This window comes from Pogona vitticeps, chromosome 7 (assembly GCF_051106095.1).
Source record: "Pogona vitticeps strain Pit_001003342236 chromosome 7, PviZW2.1, whole genome shotgun sequence".
Classification (NCBI taxonomy): domain Eukaryota; kingdom Metazoa; phylum Chordata; class Lepidosauria; order Squamata; family Agamidae; genus Pogona; species Pogona vitticeps.
This window is the reverse complement of record NC_135789.1, coordinates 17,457,229-17,475,572: the sequence shown is the minus strand read 5'-3', so window position 1 is coordinate 17,475,572 and position 18,344 is coordinate 17,457,229. Positions and strand designations below refer to the sequence as shown.

Below are 18,344 nucleotides of genomic sequence, written 5' to 3'. Positions count from 1 at the left end.
TAAGGTCTACACATTACGAGTATTCCACGCCACCGAACAGTGGAGACATGGGGAGGGAGAACATTTTGGCTCCAGCCCCAAATGTCAGGGACTCCCGGAAGGATCCAGTTATCCAGGGTGGAAAGCAGGGGGTTGGAGGAGATCGGTGGGGAGGAATGCTAGGAAACTGTGCCCCAACTGTGAACAAGAGCGCGGGCTGGTCTGATCCAGGAAGAGCCACTGCATCGGAAACGAGTCTAAGCTCTTAACCCCCTTCCACTTCATTCTGGTGCCCCTGAACAGATGCCGCTGACACGGGATCATGGAAGACAGCCGAGGGCCTCTCTTTGCCAAAGCTTGGATTCACAGGCACCTGGTTTGGCAGAAATGGATTAACCTGCGTGTGCAGGAAAGAGTGGCAGTGGCAGAAAAGTGGAATATTATGGCACTTGGGGGAAAAAAAAAGATTCTGTTGAATTAGGGGCTCGTTTGTACCCTTCAGCCTGCAGTGGGGTCTGAAACGGAAAACGTGACCTCTCTCTCTCTCTCTCTCTCCATCCATCGGTCCGTCCTAGAGTTCAGGGGCAACATGGAGCAGCCAGTTCAGATCCTGACGGTCACAGAAAACAACCGAGCCCAGGCTGGCGATGGCTATGTCCCAGAGACAAGCCCCAAAGCGGCTCAGCCAGAACGCCAGACTTCCCGTGATGGAAAGAGTCTCTGTCTAGCCGATGCTGCTTGTTAAGCCCAGAAGCAGGGCTCCGCTCTCATTTAAAAGCCGTTCACCTCGAACGCATCAATCCATCTCTCTCCCCTCTTCTCTGCGCCAGACTCTCCAGCTCTGCCCATGGGCAACTTATCTCTCATTCCTCCCCCCCCCCCCCATGAGACGTCGGCATTCTGGGGGCCATCTATTTTGTGCCGGAGCGGGGCTGGGGCTGGCACAGAAGTGCAGACCTGCTCCAACGCCTCGCCTTTTTGTTCAAGATGGAGTGGAAGGAGTCGCGTGCAACTCCTCCACGGCACGCCACCGGCCTCCGAGCCATGCTTGAGGGGAAGTGCACTTTTTCCAAAACATGAACGGGGTTCCACCCAGCCCTTCGGAACGATGGGTGCAGGGTTTTTGATCAAGGAACGCCAGCTGTATCACCCTTCCCAAGGGGCTGTTCCCATTTCTCCCAGAGCGAGAGAAAAGCCGGCTGCTGTGCAGACTTTAAAAGGGACCCCCCTGGACTGCACTCAGACCAGCACAGGCCCCGTAACGCTTCTGAGGTTTCTCGGAGATCCAGTCCTCAGTGTGTTTTGGTTAGCAGCCAGTCAAATATGCTATTTTTTAAAGGAAGCCCAGGAGGGTCATGATTTGTTCCTGAACTCCTGAGTGGGTCTGATGTGATCACAGGATATGAAAATCCTTTCCCTGGCTTGTGTCTGGGCTGAATTGCCAGACCTCCTGGGATGCAAACCTGGTGGATAAGTCACCATCAAAGACGGCTTGGGTCCAAGTGACCTCAAGGACCGTTGTCTCCCTTTCTAAGCCTGCCCGGGTATTAAGATTGACAGGGGAGGCCTTTCTCTCAGTCCTGCCACCCTCACACTGGCGCCTGTTGGGTACATGGGAGAGGGCCTTGTGGCTGCTCCTTTTGCCTCTGGAACTCCCTGCCACTGGAGGCCCGCCTGGCCCCGTCTTTACTCTCCTTCCTCTTCAGGCAGGCTTTCCTTTCAACGACCAGTTGACCAAGGAGATTTCTTTAAAAGGATCATCTTATTCTGTGTTTTACTTGCTCTTATTATGGCTTGTAATATATTTGTTTAATGCTTTTTAAATGTTATAACTTCTTGGTTTTAAACTTTGTTTCTTTGAATGTAGCTCAGTGAGTCACAGCATCTGGCTGTGGAGCCAGAGTCTGGGGGCTTGAGCCTCTTTGACAGGGGCTGGACTCTGTGATCCTTAGGGGTCCCTTCCAGCTCTGCAATTCTATGATGATGATGATGATGATGATGATACTGAAAGCTGCACTGAATTCCCAAGAAGAAAAGCAGCATATTAGGTAGGTAGGTAGGTAGGTAGGTAGGTAGGTAGGTAGGTAGGTAGGTAGGTAGGTAGGTAGGTAGGTAGGTAGGTAGGTTAGGTAGGTAGGAAGGAAGGAAGGAAGGAAGGAAGGAAGGAAGGAAGGAAGGAAGGAAGAGCCCCTTCAAAAGTCTGCTCTTGGAATCAAGAAGGAGACTGGAATATGTTCTAAGCATCATGCATCAAGTGAGCAGAAGCCTCTTGTAGGAGAGTGATGGATGAAACAAAGACTATCGCAAAAGCCAAGGCTGGAGCTGCAGGTGAGCAAGGGGAGAACAGTATCAGGATAATATATATGGGACACGCTGTCCACGCTCTGAGAGCTGCTGGATGGTCGTCCGCAGAGAAACTACAAACCTAAAAGTACCGTATTTTTCGCTCCATAAGACGCACCTTTCCATAAGACACACCAATTTTTTAGGAGAAGAAAACAGGAAAATATAATCTCTTTTCTTCACTCCATAAGACACACAGACTTTCCACCCCCCTGTTTTGTGGGGAAAAAGTGCGTCTTATCGTGCGAAAAATACGGTATATTTCACACTCCTTGCCCCGGCCTGCCGTTATTTCTCACATGGCCTCGCTCCTGCCCGCTCAGGAATGGCTGCTGTTAGTTTTACAGATTATGGGCTGGTTTTGTTTAACTTTTGGGTTGTGTTACGCCCTTTGGTTTAAAAAACTTCCTGCTGCGTTGTCACCATTGTATTACACCGTTGGATTATTGCGTTCTTCTCTGCTTTTGGGCACCGGTGGCACCAAAACCAATGTTTGTAAGTAAATATATTTTTTGAAAGAAATTAAGGTATAGTAAAGGTAATGAATTAATTGTTGCTGCAGCCACTATCCTTGGAATTACAGCCTCTCAGCGGGGGGGGGGGGAACGGGGACGGGGACTCAACTCTCTTATTTTATTTTAAGGTGAGCCCAGATGCAGAAAGGGAAGAAGAGTTTCCATCAAGGAAGTATTTAATTAAAAATGTGCATTTTTTAAAAACCAAAGCATAAGCACCTTGGGAGGGAACTTCCAAAGCCTGTCAAGAGAGCCATTTCAGGCTGAATGCTAAAAAGGGGTTTTGGTTTTTTTTAATAAAGTCACCAGCTTTAATAAAGGATGATGTATTTTGGCAGATACAGATTTTGTACTGATTAAGAGGCTAGCCCTCTTGATCCTGTCAACCTGGAGAAAAGTAGTGAGGGTCTAACATCTCTCTCTTTCCCTCTCTGTAGCAGATTATATTTTGTAAAAAGGCCAACTTCTGGTCTGGGATGGGTAAAGTATAAATTGGCAGCCATTACCCACACACATGTGTATGTCACTGTATGGTTGCTGTGCTCTAACCAAGAAAATGGGTTTGTGTAAGAGGCTCACCATTCAATCTTGGTTCTGCTCTTGGCAAAGCCACCACCTACCGCTAAATGTGGGGGGCAACTGATTAAAAGAGATCTTTGCTCACAATGCTAAATTATTGGCAGGCATCAAACAAATCCATTAAATAATGGGTTTCCATGTGTTCAAGCAAAACATCTCATGTAATGTACCGCCACTGTGAACAGCGCACAACATAAGCGTGGGGACTTTATCCAGGTTTCAAATGTATTTAACTAAAGGCCTCTTGAATGTATCGGCACAGTAACCGGTGGACCGTCTGGCTCCTCTTTCTTCTTTTTGACCGTCCCTGAAGAAGGCCACAGACTAGACAGGCCAAAACGCACTGCGTTTTCCAAGTGAGTTACCCCCGCACCTCTTTTTCCAACCTATTTAGTCTTACTTTCTCATTCAGCAAGAACGTATAACTTAGCCCTTGCTTACAAGGACGCTGGTCTGAAAGCATAAGGACCTTTTTCCTCCACGAAAGCTTAACATGTTTGATTTTTAGTGGTCCAATAAGAGGCATCACCCACTCTGACATGTGGGCTGGTGTCAAGTTTAGGAAATGCCCCAAAGACGCATGCAGACTGTATACAGACCAGGCGCCCTGATCATCACCATCATCATGAATTCAAGACATTGAAGCACAATTTTCACGACAGCTGGGATGTCTGTGACGTGAAAGGGGGCAAATTCTCCCCCAGCCTTACCCTCTTTGCTGTCTGGGGTCTTGTTTTTCTCTTCTTCCTCCAAGCTAGGGAGCCTCCTCTGACCTTCCTTCTCCTTGCTCTCCTCCAGGCCAGCCTCGGCTGCCACGGCTTCTCCCAGCAGCTTCTGGTCCTGAGTCTTGTGCCGCCGGGGTTGGCTGCGCTTCCGGTTTGCCCTGGGGGGTGGAAAGAGAAAACATTCAGGGCTTCTGGAAAGGGAGAAGGCGAAGATCGGAGAGGAAGAGGCCTCTGGGTCTCTCCAGACAACGACGACGATAACAAAACTTCAGCAACATTTTCCAGGGGAAATCAACTCAGAGGAGAAGAGCTAAGAAGCGCGGTCTCTGTTCTGGGAAAGGCCACCTCCCTGCCTATCCTTGGCCTGGAAGAATCCAGAAGCACGCCAGCTTAGGGTATCTGGAGGATGATGTGCAGACATCACGACCACGCCCGAGCTCTCCACCACCTTATGTGCAACTTGAAGTCACATAACAGCAACCATGAGAAAGGTAGGTGGTTAATAGAAGCAATGAGAAGTATTAGCTGCTGAACACAGAGTGTTGTTGCAGTCTCAATAATTAAGTCACAAACTTAAACATTACTGTGGACATTCTACTGCATTGGGGGGTAACAGACTAATGCTGAAATAATGGCTCCTAATTCTTTACCAACCCACAAGCTTATCTTTCCAGTCACCATCAATGCATGTGAAAGCTAGACAGTTGAGAAAGCTGACTGGGGGGGGGGGGGAATGACTGGTTTGAAATGGGGTGCTGAAGGAGAGCTTTGTGGAAACCCCAGACTGCCAGAGCGAGGAACAAAGGGGTCCCGGAGAAAATCAAGCCTGAACATTCTCTGGTGGCAAAAATGACAAAATTGAGGCTGTCCTCCTTCGGACACCTCATGAGAAGGCAGGATTCTCTGGAAAAGACCATCATGGTGCGGTATGTGGAAGGCAGCAGGAAAAGTGGAAGGCCAAATGTGAGATAGACCGAATCCCTAAAGAAGCCACGGCTTTTGAGTATGCAAGAGTGGAGCACAGAGGATTGGACATTTTAGTGATCACTCATTCGTAGGATATCACCCTAGGTTGGAGGCTACCTGACAGTGCATAACAACAACAGTAACAATTCTGTGCCACAGAGCAGGAAGAAACTACGCCAATATATTATCAATCGACTGATAATCCAGGTGTCAAGGTTGCTGAGCGACCTGATTCTGACTCCTACTTGGAAAGAAAGGGGGGAAGATTTAAGGCAACTTGAAAACCGAGATGCTGAACTGGTTGCCCTCTCGTCTGCTAGAAGCAGACACGACCGGCTTGCTGATTTAGCGTTAACAAGGTTTTCAAGGAGAAGGATGGCCTCGCTCGTGCAGCAGAGGCCCGCCTGTGCAGAGAAAATGCGTTTCAATTTAATACCACAAGATGCTGTTAGCCAGAGAGGGTCAGGGGGAGGAGGGACTGCGAGAAGAAGAGGAACCCGAGCATCGCCGCCAGCATCCAGGGTGCCTCTCCGTGGGTTTTAAAGTGGGTGCCCTGGAGCGACAAATAGGCAGAAACGAGTGACGTAAGGATGTTCATCTGGACCATAGGAGCTTGGTTGCTCTGGGAGGTGAGGAATGGGGGTCCACACCTGGCACACCGCAGCAAGAGGGTCTGCTGAGAAATAATCCATGAGGAGCCCTGCAGAGATCAGGAGACCTGGAGGATCAAAGGGATCAGGAAAAGCGACAAGAAGAAATATACAGGGATGCTTATTCTTTTATCCCATCTGCAATGGGTCTATTTAGAATCTTGGTCTGACGACCTTTCCCCTCCGATCGCATGCTTTTAGTGTTATGTTTTATTTGAAGCATATTGACATCCTGATAGTTTCATATTTTAATATAGAATCATTTTAACCTCCTCATTTGGGTTCTGATTTTAGGGATCACAACGGCTTTGGTGAACCAGACCCGAGTTGGTTTGGCTTCGTGTCTCTGGGAGAAGTCAGAATTTTTAAAGAAACACATTAGGGAGGAAAAAAAGTGGGCATGTATCCCGCTCAACTCATCCTCAGAGAGAAGGACCAGGAATGAGGAGTTGCTTTCGGGTGTGAGACTCAAGTGGAAGAAGGTTTGAACTCTAGGGGAAAAAATAGACCTGATGCAGAGCTCCATAGCAGGATGAAGGTGGGAGCCTTAACTGGATAGATGGACGCATGGATGTCCTGTATGTGCAGGCAAGAGTGAATGGATGGCTGATGACATAAAGGACAATTTATAATAGTGAGGGAAGCAGATCACTCAGAGGGTTGAGGTCTCTGCCGAGGACTCAGAGGTTGGGAGTTCGATTCCCCCCCCCCGGGCCTCCTTCACAGGGGTCTGGACTCGATAAGTGCTATAATTCTAAGATGATGATCATCATCATCAACGTAATTTGGATTAAGCAGAACAGGAAAACAGCACTAGACCAGCAAAGGGGGAAAAAAGAATGGAAGAAACAAAGGGGCAAAGGGATTGCAAGCCATTGTCCATGACAATAAGGAACAGAAAAGCCCGGAAGATCTTAGCTTATGAAAATTCAAGACAATCTGAACACCAAGCGCCTCAACCAGCAGAGCTGAAGGGAAACCACCATAATTCATGATCTTAAGTTGCTTCCACATTTGGGCAGAGTGTTTGGAAATGGAAGTTACACACCAAGCCTTGGCCCCAAGGAATCCAGGCTGGAAGGTAAGCTTGACCCATGACCGCTGCCGCCCAAAAGAGGTAAAGGGGAAGGAAGACAGCATGGCAGATGACTGGACAGAGGCCTCTAAAAACTGTGCAGGGATCAGAGAGAGAGATACGAGCTGCTCCAAGAAAGAAACTTGCCAGAGACATAAATGAATGCCGGCTGGAAATGCACACCAAGCTCACCCACGTGTTGCCTCCTGGGGACGGAAGAAAGGCAAGACAGAACGCCACCGGACCGGGAGCAAAATCCAATTAGGCAGCCACCTTGCAACCCAAGCTGGCCGCCGCAGAGATTTGAAAGGCTCTGCACAGCTCCAGTGTCCCTTCCCAGGAGGTCCTTCTGGGGGAGGGGGGAGAGGCTTACACGCCTTCCTTTGGGCTCTGTTCCCAACAGGGTCTTTTCTCCCCAATTTAAGGAGATATGTTTGGGTGAAGGGGCTTCTTGTTACACCAGAGAAGGAGGACAGAAGCAAGACCCTCTTACCTGCGGAGCATCTTGGCTTTCAAGGCGTCCTTGGTCTGATTCCAGGCTTCCAGCTCCGGGCTGGTCAGAGCGGTCGGCTTCATGTGGTCCAGGGGGGCCATGTCCTTCCCTTGCTTCCAGAGTTCATACCGGTCAGGCTGCAGGACCCTCACAAAGACGTCCATGGAGATCTTCACTGTGTCTTTCCGGCAAGTGCACTGAAAAAGAAAGGAGTGGGTGGCGGCGGCTCAGTTTTGTGTGACAAAGGAAACTGAAGAGGAGACCAAGGGAGCAGAGATCAGTGTACGCAAGGAATCACGGCACAGCCCCCCAAGTTGAAACTGGCTGCCCCACAACATTTCCAAGCACCCCCGGGAGTGCTTTGGCGTATGAAAAAGTCCCACTCAGAGAAGACCGAAGGCATCGGACATTTCAACTTTGTAAAACGAGGGAAGCAAAAGCTGAAAAACTGCCAAATGCTGGTGTTACGACTGTGTCTAACTGATGAACCACAGAATCTCATAGAATCATGGGGTCAGAAGGGGGCCTTGAAGGCCATCGAGTCCAATCGCCTGCTCAGGGCAGGAATCCAAATCCAAGCAGATCTGACAGGGGGTGGTCTCATTTCTTCTTGAAGGACTCCAGCGTTGGAGTGCTCACCCCCTCCCCTTGAGGTCATGGATTCCTGTCTTCGTACTGCTGTAACGGTTAGGATGTTTTTCTATAATAAATAGTCGAAATCTAGATTCCTGTACTTTTGAGCCCACGACGACATGTCCTGCACTCTGGAATGACTGAGAACAGATCCTGCCCCTCCTCTGGAGGATGACCTTTCAAGGATTTGAAATTCAAGAGGGCTGGACTGGAACTCCAGGATGGTTGGAATCCACCTCTAGGCCTGCAATCCGCCATGGCTGACCTAGATCCAAGTGGATCCCCATGTGTAGATGAGGAAAACAGGGCAAGAGCTAAGCGGAAGGGAAGGAGAAAGAGGAGGGAAATGAAAAGCTTTACAGAAGGAGGTCCAGGCAAGTAGGAAGCAATAGAGGGGGCTATGGCTACGGCAGGGCTAAGAAGCAGAAAACTGAGAAATGGATACTAGGGTAGAAATGGAAAAGGAGAGGGGATCAAGCAGCTATCTCTGGGTAAAAGGTGAGAAAATTGGGGTGAGAAGAAAGATAATTCATCATCATCATCTTGGAACGGCAGAGCTGGAAGAGACCCCTATGGATCATCCAGTCCAGCCCCTGTCAGGGAGGATCAGTGGGGAATCAAACTCCCAACCCTCTGGCTCTGCAGCTGAGCACCAGATGGTATCTTGAGTAGACCATTTTGACTGCTGACATGGGTACTGTCAACTCCACCCATGGCGTTTTTTGATCTGATCGCTTCAAGGTCATGAGTCCATCCATCCCCCTTTCCTTCCCCAGTGGGAATCATAATCTGAGAATGTCAGTTAAAAGGGACCCCTAAGGATCATCTAGTCCAGGCTCTATTAAGGAGGCACCGCGGGAGATTTGAACTCCCAGCTCTGGCTCCGCAGCCCGAAACCTAAACCATGGAATTCTCCAGACCGTGGAAAGAAAAATGATGTCAAGGCCAGCAGGTAGCTCTGGAGGAATAGACACAGGGAAGACCATTGGGGGGGCATGATTCTATACCATTTGGGAACCACAGAAGTCACAGGGAGAAGGGATGACACCACTGCCTAGATACAGTGAGAAGAACTGGTCCAATGGGCAAGTGGCTACCGTGGCTCGCACCTTCAGCTCTGAGGAACCAGTGGACTACTCAGGGCCAAATCCTGCCTGGCTGGAGCTTCTTTGCTAGAGGACCATTTCTCATCTGCTCCTCACCTTGATTTCTTCCCACCCCCTTTTTTTGTTTCATTTCGGAGACCCCGAGCTCGTCACCTTCTGCTCCGCTGTGAAAAAGGAAATGCCGAGCTGGGGAATAGTAATAACCCGCCCACGCGTCAAGCCAGGGAAAAATATTTATGGCCGGGCGATTTCCAGCAAGCCCAATTCACTTAATGAAAAATAGCAGGGGAAAGAGAGAGATCTTGGAATGTAATTTGGCCGGGGAGACGCAGAATCACAGATGGAGAGCACGTTTCAGGCGCCCGTCGATAGCGGCTTAAGGGATTTGTATCGAGCGGCTTTTCCATAGTCTTTCCCCCTCCTTTTAAGTAATGAAAACAGCACCCGAGTCTGCTCCCAGGGAAAGGGACCGACAGAGAACGAGACACTTGGAGAAGGAAGGCGCCGGCTTCTTGTACAAACAGAGCTCTTTTCACCTGCGCAGGGGAGCGCGGTCAAGGCAGCAGTGCAACCAGAAGGAAGCCAGCAAGGTATCCAAATGACCGTCGACTTAATCCATGAGGCCGGTCAAAAAAAGCTCTCAGCAGTTCTCGGTTGTTCAGGGCCAAGCTCAGCAAAGGGCCGGCCCTGCTGTTCTCTCCAGGGTGCAAAATTTCCTGCACAGACATGCAGTCTATCGTTCTTGCTTCCTCAGGTCTTGCGGCCTCATCCCAACCCAACAGCTGGCACTTTCTTCCAGCCCCCCCCCCCGATGCACCCTCTTTTCCGAGCGTAAACCCACCATAGAAAAATGTCTGCATTTCAATTTTAATTCTGTTTTATCGCTTCCATGCTGGCACGGATGAATAATTCACACCCGGCCTCGATCCTCTAGGGCCCCCTTTCTGCCTGGGCGGTGATATTTCCCCGGCTGCGGTGCTGCAGCGCTCCCCCCATCCCACCCCCCTTTGCCCCCCAAAGGATGCACACACACACACACACACACCCGCCAACACAGCTGCGCAAGGCTTTCTGGGGCAGCTGAGCAGCTTGGCTGCAGTTGCAAATCACCACCCTTCTGACAGATATAAAGGGACTTGGGGGGTGTTTGCTTTCCCCCTGTCCTTGCATTCAAGGCATTTTACCCAGCTGCAAAGCCGTACGCGTCCCACCTGCTTCTCTTTGGTACCCTGGTTGTTAGCACCACAATCTGGACTTCATTAACAAACCTGACGCCTTACCTTGTGGCCTGAATTTAAAAAATGGGGGCGGGTTCTCATCCCACGAAAGCAGAAGACATTAAGACAAGGCAAGAGGGAAAACATTCCTGTCCCATCTCAAAAATCCAGCACATAGGTTTTTTTCCCTACTGGAAACCATCACTTAAGGGAAAAGGTCATAATATTATTCAAAGTAGAAAGCAGTAGGAAAAGAGGACGACCAAACGTTGAGATGGATGGACTCAATAAAGGAATCCACCACCTTGAGGTTGCAAGACTGAAACAAGGTTGTGAGAGGCAGGATCTTTTTCAGGCCACTAAATCATAAGGTTGCCACGGGTCAAAAGTGACCTGACGGCACATAACCCCAAAAACACTGCAGCTGTATTAGCATCTGTAGTGTGACACTTCAGACCAAGGCAGACTATGAGCTGGGAACGAGCCCTGTCACTCTGAAGAGCTAAACCACATGTTCTGGGAGGCATTAAGGGCCCTCTAGAGATGCACCACATTTGAAGACCTGGCACGCGAGTCCTGGAAGAAACTGGGACATCAGACAGGAGAAGGGTGGGGGGAGCCACTTTTCTCCAACATTCGTGCAACGTTCAATCAGGGGTTCTTCGCCTCCACAGCCTTACATTTTAGAGGCACTAACCGACAGAGCTTTGTCTCAACAGGGAGACTGAGGCTGACACTTTGACGCGGCTCAGTTGATTTCATCTTTGAGCTGTACCTCGGTGTGCATGAGTGGGGGTGGAGGTGGGCAATTCCCGAAATCCACACAGCCCCCAAGAAAAAGTTCAGGACAAGAAGTGATGACTTGCGCTCAGGCGGCCATAGAGGCGACATAAATAAACTCAAGTTACAGGATTACTTTCAAGGAATTATTATTTACTGGGGTGCCGGCAAACATAAATCATCCAAGTAAGGCCCACTAATCTTTTTGTTTCCCCGTTACTTTTGACATCTGTTCTGTTCTGGAGGATGAAACAACAGGGAACGCTTCCACCGATTTATGAAAAAAAAAAAAACCAGCCAAATTGAGCGTCATTTTCACACAACACCCTGCCCAGAGAGAGGAGCCCAGACATACTTATCCTCCAACAGACCGTTATCTGAGCATGCTTCCAAGCAGCAGTGTGGGCAGAAGCACCGACGGCAGGGCTCAGTCCCTATGGAGCCGGGAAGCTGGCGGGGTAGACCTAAGCGGGCTGCTCCACCCCACAGAGCTGTTCTAAAGACGAAATTGGGGTCCCCCCGGTTCTCGGCTCCTTACCAGGCAAAGGGCAAGCGTGTTTCGCAACCTGGATCAGGGAGGAGATTCTGTCACAGGCCCGGGGGAACACTTTGCCTCTGAGGAAACCAGTCCTTCGGCAGTGGGGACCCTAGTGTTGGAGAAATGACGCTGAAAAACAACTGGTTAAGAATGGCATCTGCCTCTCCTTTCATTTATAGCAGGCTGATATGTCTTCTGGATGGAAGGCGGCTCAACCGGGGCCCAACCTCCCTACTTTTCTCTCTCTGCTTTTTTCTCTCATGGACCTCCACAAATGTGTTATTATCTCCCATCTGGGTATGTGACAAAAAGGTCTTTAAATGGAGCATCCATTTACAAAGACAAGGAGGTCAGGACAAAATGGGCTGCGAAGAAAACACACACGGCTGCTAATCGGTAGCTCTGATGGGTTCTGGGGCTTAATGGGACGGCCTTCTTGTTTTTGAGCAATCGAGACAAGTCCTGGTCGAAGTCCCGGCCAAGTGTCCTGAGAGGCAAACGTTCTTCCAATATCTGCCCAAGGCAGATGCCATAGATGCTAAACTCAGAGGTTTCCCTGGTGGGCACCCCGTTGGCCAACGCAAGATCCTGACAGCCAAGAGAAGGGGAAGACTAGACATACCAGCAGGCTCTCCTCCAACCTCCGCATCCCGGATGCCATGGCCCTTCATGACCCCTGGGATAAATATTCCACTCTCCCTCATGCTCGCCTTTCCTGTTGGACTCCCCGCCCACCCGTCAGGGTGCTAGAGTGACAAGGGCTGCGTGCTTGTCACGTACGATGTGACAGATGAACCCCTTTTGAGTGTTGTGTTCTTCTCCTTAAAAAAAAAAAAGGCACATCTACCGTGTGGAGGGACTTGGGGACCTCATCAAGCGTCTTTTGAGTCTCATGCCATTTCCCGCTCTCGTTTGGCACCCCGACGGCCACGCAGGGGGGAGCTGAGCAACACCGTGGCTGTCACCGGGCGTCCCGGGAGAGGGACAGATCAAGGAGAGGAATATTCATAAGCCAAGTCTCCCAGGACCCACTGGTGAGGTAAGGGGGAAAAAGTGGGTGGGCGGGTGTACAAAGGATGCAGCCGAAGCTTGGCTGTTCACTTCCAGGGATGGGGAATCCAAGACCCCAAGCAGTGACTAATTGACTTCGTGCGCAAAAAACGAACAACAGCTTGCTGGTGGGCAGCTCTGGACAGATTTCATCAACCTCTCGGATGATTTTGCCTTGGGATGCCGTGAAGGCCGTGGGCGCATGTAGCTGGAAGGGGGGGGGGTCCCGTAGGGTCAGGTTTTTCTGATCTGTTTCTGGAAGTTGCCCCTTGGACTTTGGCTAAAAGGCAGGGGGAGGGGGAGGGATGTAAGAAATAAATCATCCAGAGAGATTCGGAGGCCCAGAATCGCTTTACGAAGACTGGGCACCTGCCATGACCCGAGGCCGGGAACAAAATACACTTGTCAATCACAGCCCTGCTTCTGGATGACTTCTATGGCCAACCCAGTTCTGAACAATCCAGCCTCAAATGTCAAAGCAAGCCTCTGGCAGAATCACCCAAATGACTTTTTCCTGTTATGGGCCAGCCGCTGGGCCCCATCTTCATCACCCCCAATTTTTTTTTCAAATGTAATCTGTGGCCCTAAACCAACTGGATAAATGTGACCAAAGGGAAGGAGATGAAGGACTCCCTGTCCTGAAGACAGGCAAATCAACTCTCTCCTCAAAGCCATCTTTTGCCCCCCCCCAGGCCGAATGGCAATTTAATCGGGTCCTTGTTAAGCGACCCAAAGGCGTCCTCTCATCTCTCAGTCAAAAACAAGGAGGGAAAAAAAAAGGAACCCAACGCTCATCAGTGTTTGATCGTGTCCCCCGGATATGTTAAATTATCTTTTATGCCTGCTAATAATCCTCCATGTAATGAGAGAAATTAAGCAAAACGGCTCATTTTTATTAAAAAATGAGTAATAAAATGGCATTAAAAAAGGGAAGCAAAGCCCAGTTCACTTGCACAGAAAGGGGATCCTCTTTTCAACAATAAGCCATTAAGTCAAAAGCCGAACTCTATCTGCTCAGCCGCGCGTGGAATGTTAACATAAAACCTCATTTATTGCTGGGTAGAAACAGAAAATTAGATTACAGATAAGTTTAAAAGGATGTCCCATACGACTCCTCCAATGGTGGGGTGGGTGGAAAGAGCGAGGCATCATCTCTTCCGGGGCTTCCGCTTGGCCCCTCAAGGGACAAAGATGAACAAATCCTCTAGAACTACAGTTACACCTGGCAAGCATCCTTCAAGGTAGATTTATAAAGCTGCTGTACGGAGTTGGCAGCTTATTTTATTTGTTTATTTATTTGACACGAAGTCCTCAGTTGCACGGGGTTTTTTTTTAAATAGAAAAAATTGTGATAGGAAATTTTGCTCTTCATCCCAGTCCCCTCTTGGGCTCAAAAACCTTTGTCTTTGTCTCCTCCTTTAATGAGCATCTCATTAAAGCGGGCATCTCCTTAATCCATTGGAGGAATTTATTTTGCCCAAGGAAATGGGCTCCAGGTGGCACTTATTAGCGGGTGGTTGCGTTTTGTGAAATTCTGGATCGTCTTAGGGGCAATGAGATCTGGCCGCTGGACTGCCGTTGCCCTGTTTGGTACAGCACTCATCCTGGCTAAGGCTGGCATGTGAAACAGGCAGGAGAGGGGGGGTGTCCAAGTCCGGTCTTCCTGCAGTTAGCCACGGCCGTGTTCCTTCCCTGGCCAGCAGGGCGGGCATCTGCTTTTCTGATCGTGAGAACGGTTCATTGCTTGTCATTCCAGGTATTATGAAAACCAAGGTTGGCATAGGTTATGTTTTATTTAGATCCATGTGATGTGTGTTTTGCAGTGAATGCTGGCTGACCGTTCTGGAAGAGCTGGACATTCCTCCCCCCCCCCTTGCATGTGTCCTAATAGACTCAGTCTAAAGAAAAAAGCCAGTTTCAATACAACCACATCAAGGGCGCAGGAGAACAAACAGAGGCGAGACAGAGCATTCAGAGGGTTTTGCTTGGTCCCCTTCCCTTTTATTCAATCCCAGTTTCTTCCTGATAATATCCATCCCTCCCTTTGGGGGGCCGGGAGGGGAAGGACGTGCCTGAAGGCTGCTGATCGAGGGAGCCCTTCGGAAAGCTCTCCCTAATCGCTTTGTTTATGAAGCACGCCACTGTTTCCAGTGGGCTTCCTAATGAACTGGTACACTGCCGAGACTCAAGGCAGCGGGGGTAATTATGCCAGAAAACCGGGCAGTTGGGGGGCCATCTTCCTCCACACAAGCCACCAGCCGCCTGCCAGCAACCATGCAAGCCATGCTTCCAACTTTTCGGTTGTATTTACTTAAAAAGAATTCTCCCTACAACGTAACCCTCCCCAAACCTGTGATCCAGTCGGGTGCCACCGTCTCCAAAATCCGTTCTTTTCAATATGGGATCTGGTAACCCAGCGGGTTCATCTCCCTTCCTCCCTTTCCTCACTAGAGGGCGGAAAGGGTGCTTTGTGGGCCTGTGTCTCCCGTGTGTCCAAGATGGGGGCCCGTGAGCCCCGTTTCTGGATCTGGGAAGTCTTATGAATCCAGGGACTCTTCACCGTTGGACTCGGAGCTTCTTCTGCACCCTGCTTTCTCCATTGCATCCCATTGCAGCCACATGCCCGCATTACTGCGTTGTCCCTCCTTCCTCTCTCTCGAGCCGCTCTGTGGCAGTGGCGCTCCCAGCCAGAAAGGGGGCAATGATGGCCAGCCTGGGTGGTTTTCAAAGGAAATCGGGTGCATCCACGGAGGACGGAGCGGTCTGCAACAATGTGTCATGACAGATGGATATATTCCTTTCAGTACCGCGAGCGATCCACCTTTGAACATCAGTTCCTGGAGAGGCGGCGGCTGTACTGGGGCAATCTTTGGTCTGCTCTCTCACATGTCATGAGAAAACTCCATTTCCCCCCAACGGCTAGATGGGAATTCGCCTGTCTGGCAGAAGGCAAAGCTATCTGCTGGCCTGCTTGGTGACTCCCAAGGCGGGGATGAAGATCCCGTCTTCTGGGTCCTGGCCTCTGTGCAGAGGGCAGAAGGGCCGCTGAGCTGACCACCCGCTCTCCAGGGACGAAGTTGAGTCAGACCAAGGGTGGGCAGCTGCTGAGGACACAGAATCCTGAGAGTTGGACGGGGGTCTCTTAAGGCCGTCAAGTCTGACCCCTTGCTCCGTGCAGGAATACACATCACATCAGAAGGTTGTCCAAGGGTCTCTTGAAGGCCTCCAGCATCGGAGCGCTCAACCCCTCCCAAGGCTCTCCTTGTCGTACTGCTCTAACCGCGAGGAAGCTTTTTCCTACTAATTCAGCCAAACTCTGGCTTCCTGTCACTTGAGCCCATTCTGAGCTATCCTGCGCTTTGCAATGATCGAGGACCGATCCTGCCCCTCCTCCAAGGCTTCACTCCCAAACAGCAATAGAACCGAGGTCTCTGTGTTCATGGTATCAAAAGGGCTGGGACAGGAGGCGTGTAGCCCATCATGGACTCACGCACAGGAAAGGGACTCCACAGAGTCAACCCATAGCCCCCTTTCCCTTTCGCCCAGCATGGGCAGGGCTGACTGTGAGTGTTCCCAGGGTTTCAGGTTTCATCCACCCCGACCTGCAAGAGACCATGGCTTGACTGCAGAGTCTTTGGTGGGAAAAACCATGTGCTATCCGGGAAGTGCTCCGCAGCATGATGTGCGTGGCACAAACCAAGGGTGTGCCAGGGACAGTGGCTGGCCATGTTGGCACCTTCCAGTCAAAATAAATGGAAAGAAACAGGAAGTTAAGGAATTATGAAGCGCTGCCCCTTTAAAATGCCTGAAAAAGAAGAATCCCATATGCTCCCTTCTCTGAATTTTTCTGTGGGGAATTTCGACAACATTAAGCGTGAGCGGCTGGTGCATTGCCCAGCTCAGGAGATACGACTCAAAAACTTAAGGTTTTACAGCCACAGGAAAAGAGGGCTAAACACCTTGCTGTAGAAGCTGGCAACTGTCACCTGATGTGATAAGGAAGATGATTCGAGAGGTGACGATTAAATGAAAGGGAGATGGCCGGGGGGGAACTGTTTAAATACAGAAAAAGTCGCTCTGTGAAATCTGTGAGAAAACCGCTACCGCCTCCTTCCTACCAGTGTTTAGGAGGGCCGTGTTTAGGAGGCAAAAGAGAGTGCCGTGAAGGAAAGCACACGGTCCACCCGGTTAGTTTGGCCAAGCGGGAGCACCGCTTCGGCTCTTCTTCTACTTTTGCGCCCAGATCCCCCCCCAGAGGGATCTTCAGCTTTTCTCGCACAGGGTTGGCCCCACGTTTCTGGGGAGCCTCTTCCCCCAGACGAGGCAAAGGCCCCATGCTTTGAGAAAAGGCAAGGTGGGGGGGCTCCCTTTGACCACAAACCCTGCCATCTGGGATCCACACATGTCCAGGGGGTTTCTAGCAATTCCACAGGCCCTATCTGGGAACGTCGCTTTAAAGGCAGTTTCCGAAGCCACGGCATCCGTCTGGGAGGCCACAAAAAAATACAGTGGTGCATCGCATTACGACGTTAATTCGTTCCAGCAAAATCGCTATAGAATGAAAACGTCGTAAGAGAAAATAAAAAAGCCATTGAAACGCATTGAAACCTGGTTAATGCATTCCAATCAGCTAAGAACTCACCGTCCAGCGAAGATCCTCCATAGGGGCGGCCATTTTCGGGTGCCTATGCAGTGAAAAATAGCTCCTAAAAACACCGGGGAGCCATTTTGAGCACCCGACGGCCATTTTGAAAACCTGACGATCAGCTGTTTTGATCGTCGGGAAGTGAAAATCGGTTCCCGAAACAGGGAACCGATCATCGCGCAGTGAAATTCCCCCATCCAAAACGTCGTTTTGCAATCGCTTTTGCAATCGCAAAAACCTCGTCGTAATGCGGATTTGTCGTTAAACGGAGCGCCCATCTTGCGAGGCACCACTGTACTCTTATTGCCCAACCTTGTGGGTTTTTTTAAAACTAGACAAGGAGGGGGCAGTCTTGGTTCACCTACTGCTTCCAGAAGAATGTCCCGTTCACCAGAGGCAACTAAAAAGAGGGGACACGTCTTTGGTTGAAACTGCCACCGTTTTGAACACTGGATGCCATCTTCCTAGCCGTTTCTACTTTTGGTGTCTTTGTGGAAGATGACGGATTTGGGGCACCGGGTATGGCTTCCGACAGCCCCACAGGAGGTCTGGGGAAGAAAGAGTTTGGAACGGTTCAGGCACTGCTGCTGTGGTTGTTTCGTGCCATCCAGTCACCTCTGACTCATGGCAACCCAATGAAGAAGCGCTCTCCCAAAAGTCTCCTGTCCTCCACCGCCCTGCTCCACTCTTGCAATCTCAAAAGTTGTGGCTTCTTTTGGAGAGTCAATCCTTCTCACATGGGAGGGGTCTTCCTCTTTTCCTGCTGCCTTCCGTCTTTCTCAGCAGGATGGTCTTTGGCAGAGAATCCTGCCTTCTCATGAGGAGCCCAAAGTAGGAGAGCTTGAGATTCCACATTTTAGCCTCCAGAGAGAAGTTCAGGCTTAATTTCCGCTAGGAGCCACTGGTCTGTCTTTCTGGCAGTTATAGAGATCCACATTTCATCCCAAATGTCCTGGGCTGAATCTCAGCATGGGTCCGTCAAGGTACCATTCTCTGGACTGGAGCCATGTCCCTGTAGCCCACAAGACAAACCTGCGAGTTTTTGAACCA

At 50.2% G+C, this 18,344-nt stretch overlaps 1 protein-coding gene across 2 annotated transcripts in view; it reads right to left on the bottom strand.

Moving 5' to 3' along the window:
* The window catches only part of KDM4B (lysine demethylase 4B), a 121,473-nt gene that overhangs the window by 30,774 nt on the left and 72,355 nt on the right, over positions 1-18,344 (bottom strand). For both annotated transcript variants that reach the window (XM_078378873.1, XM_078378874.1), the window contains exons 9-10: positions 7,326-7,522; positions 4,127-4,299 (exon numbers count right to left, since the gene is read on the bottom strand). In XM_078378873.1, the coding sequence (XP_078234999.1) occupies positions 4,127-4,299; positions 7,326-7,522 (370 nt within the window). The remainder of the gene's footprint in view (positions 1-4,126; positions 4,300-7,325; positions 7,523-18,344) is intronic.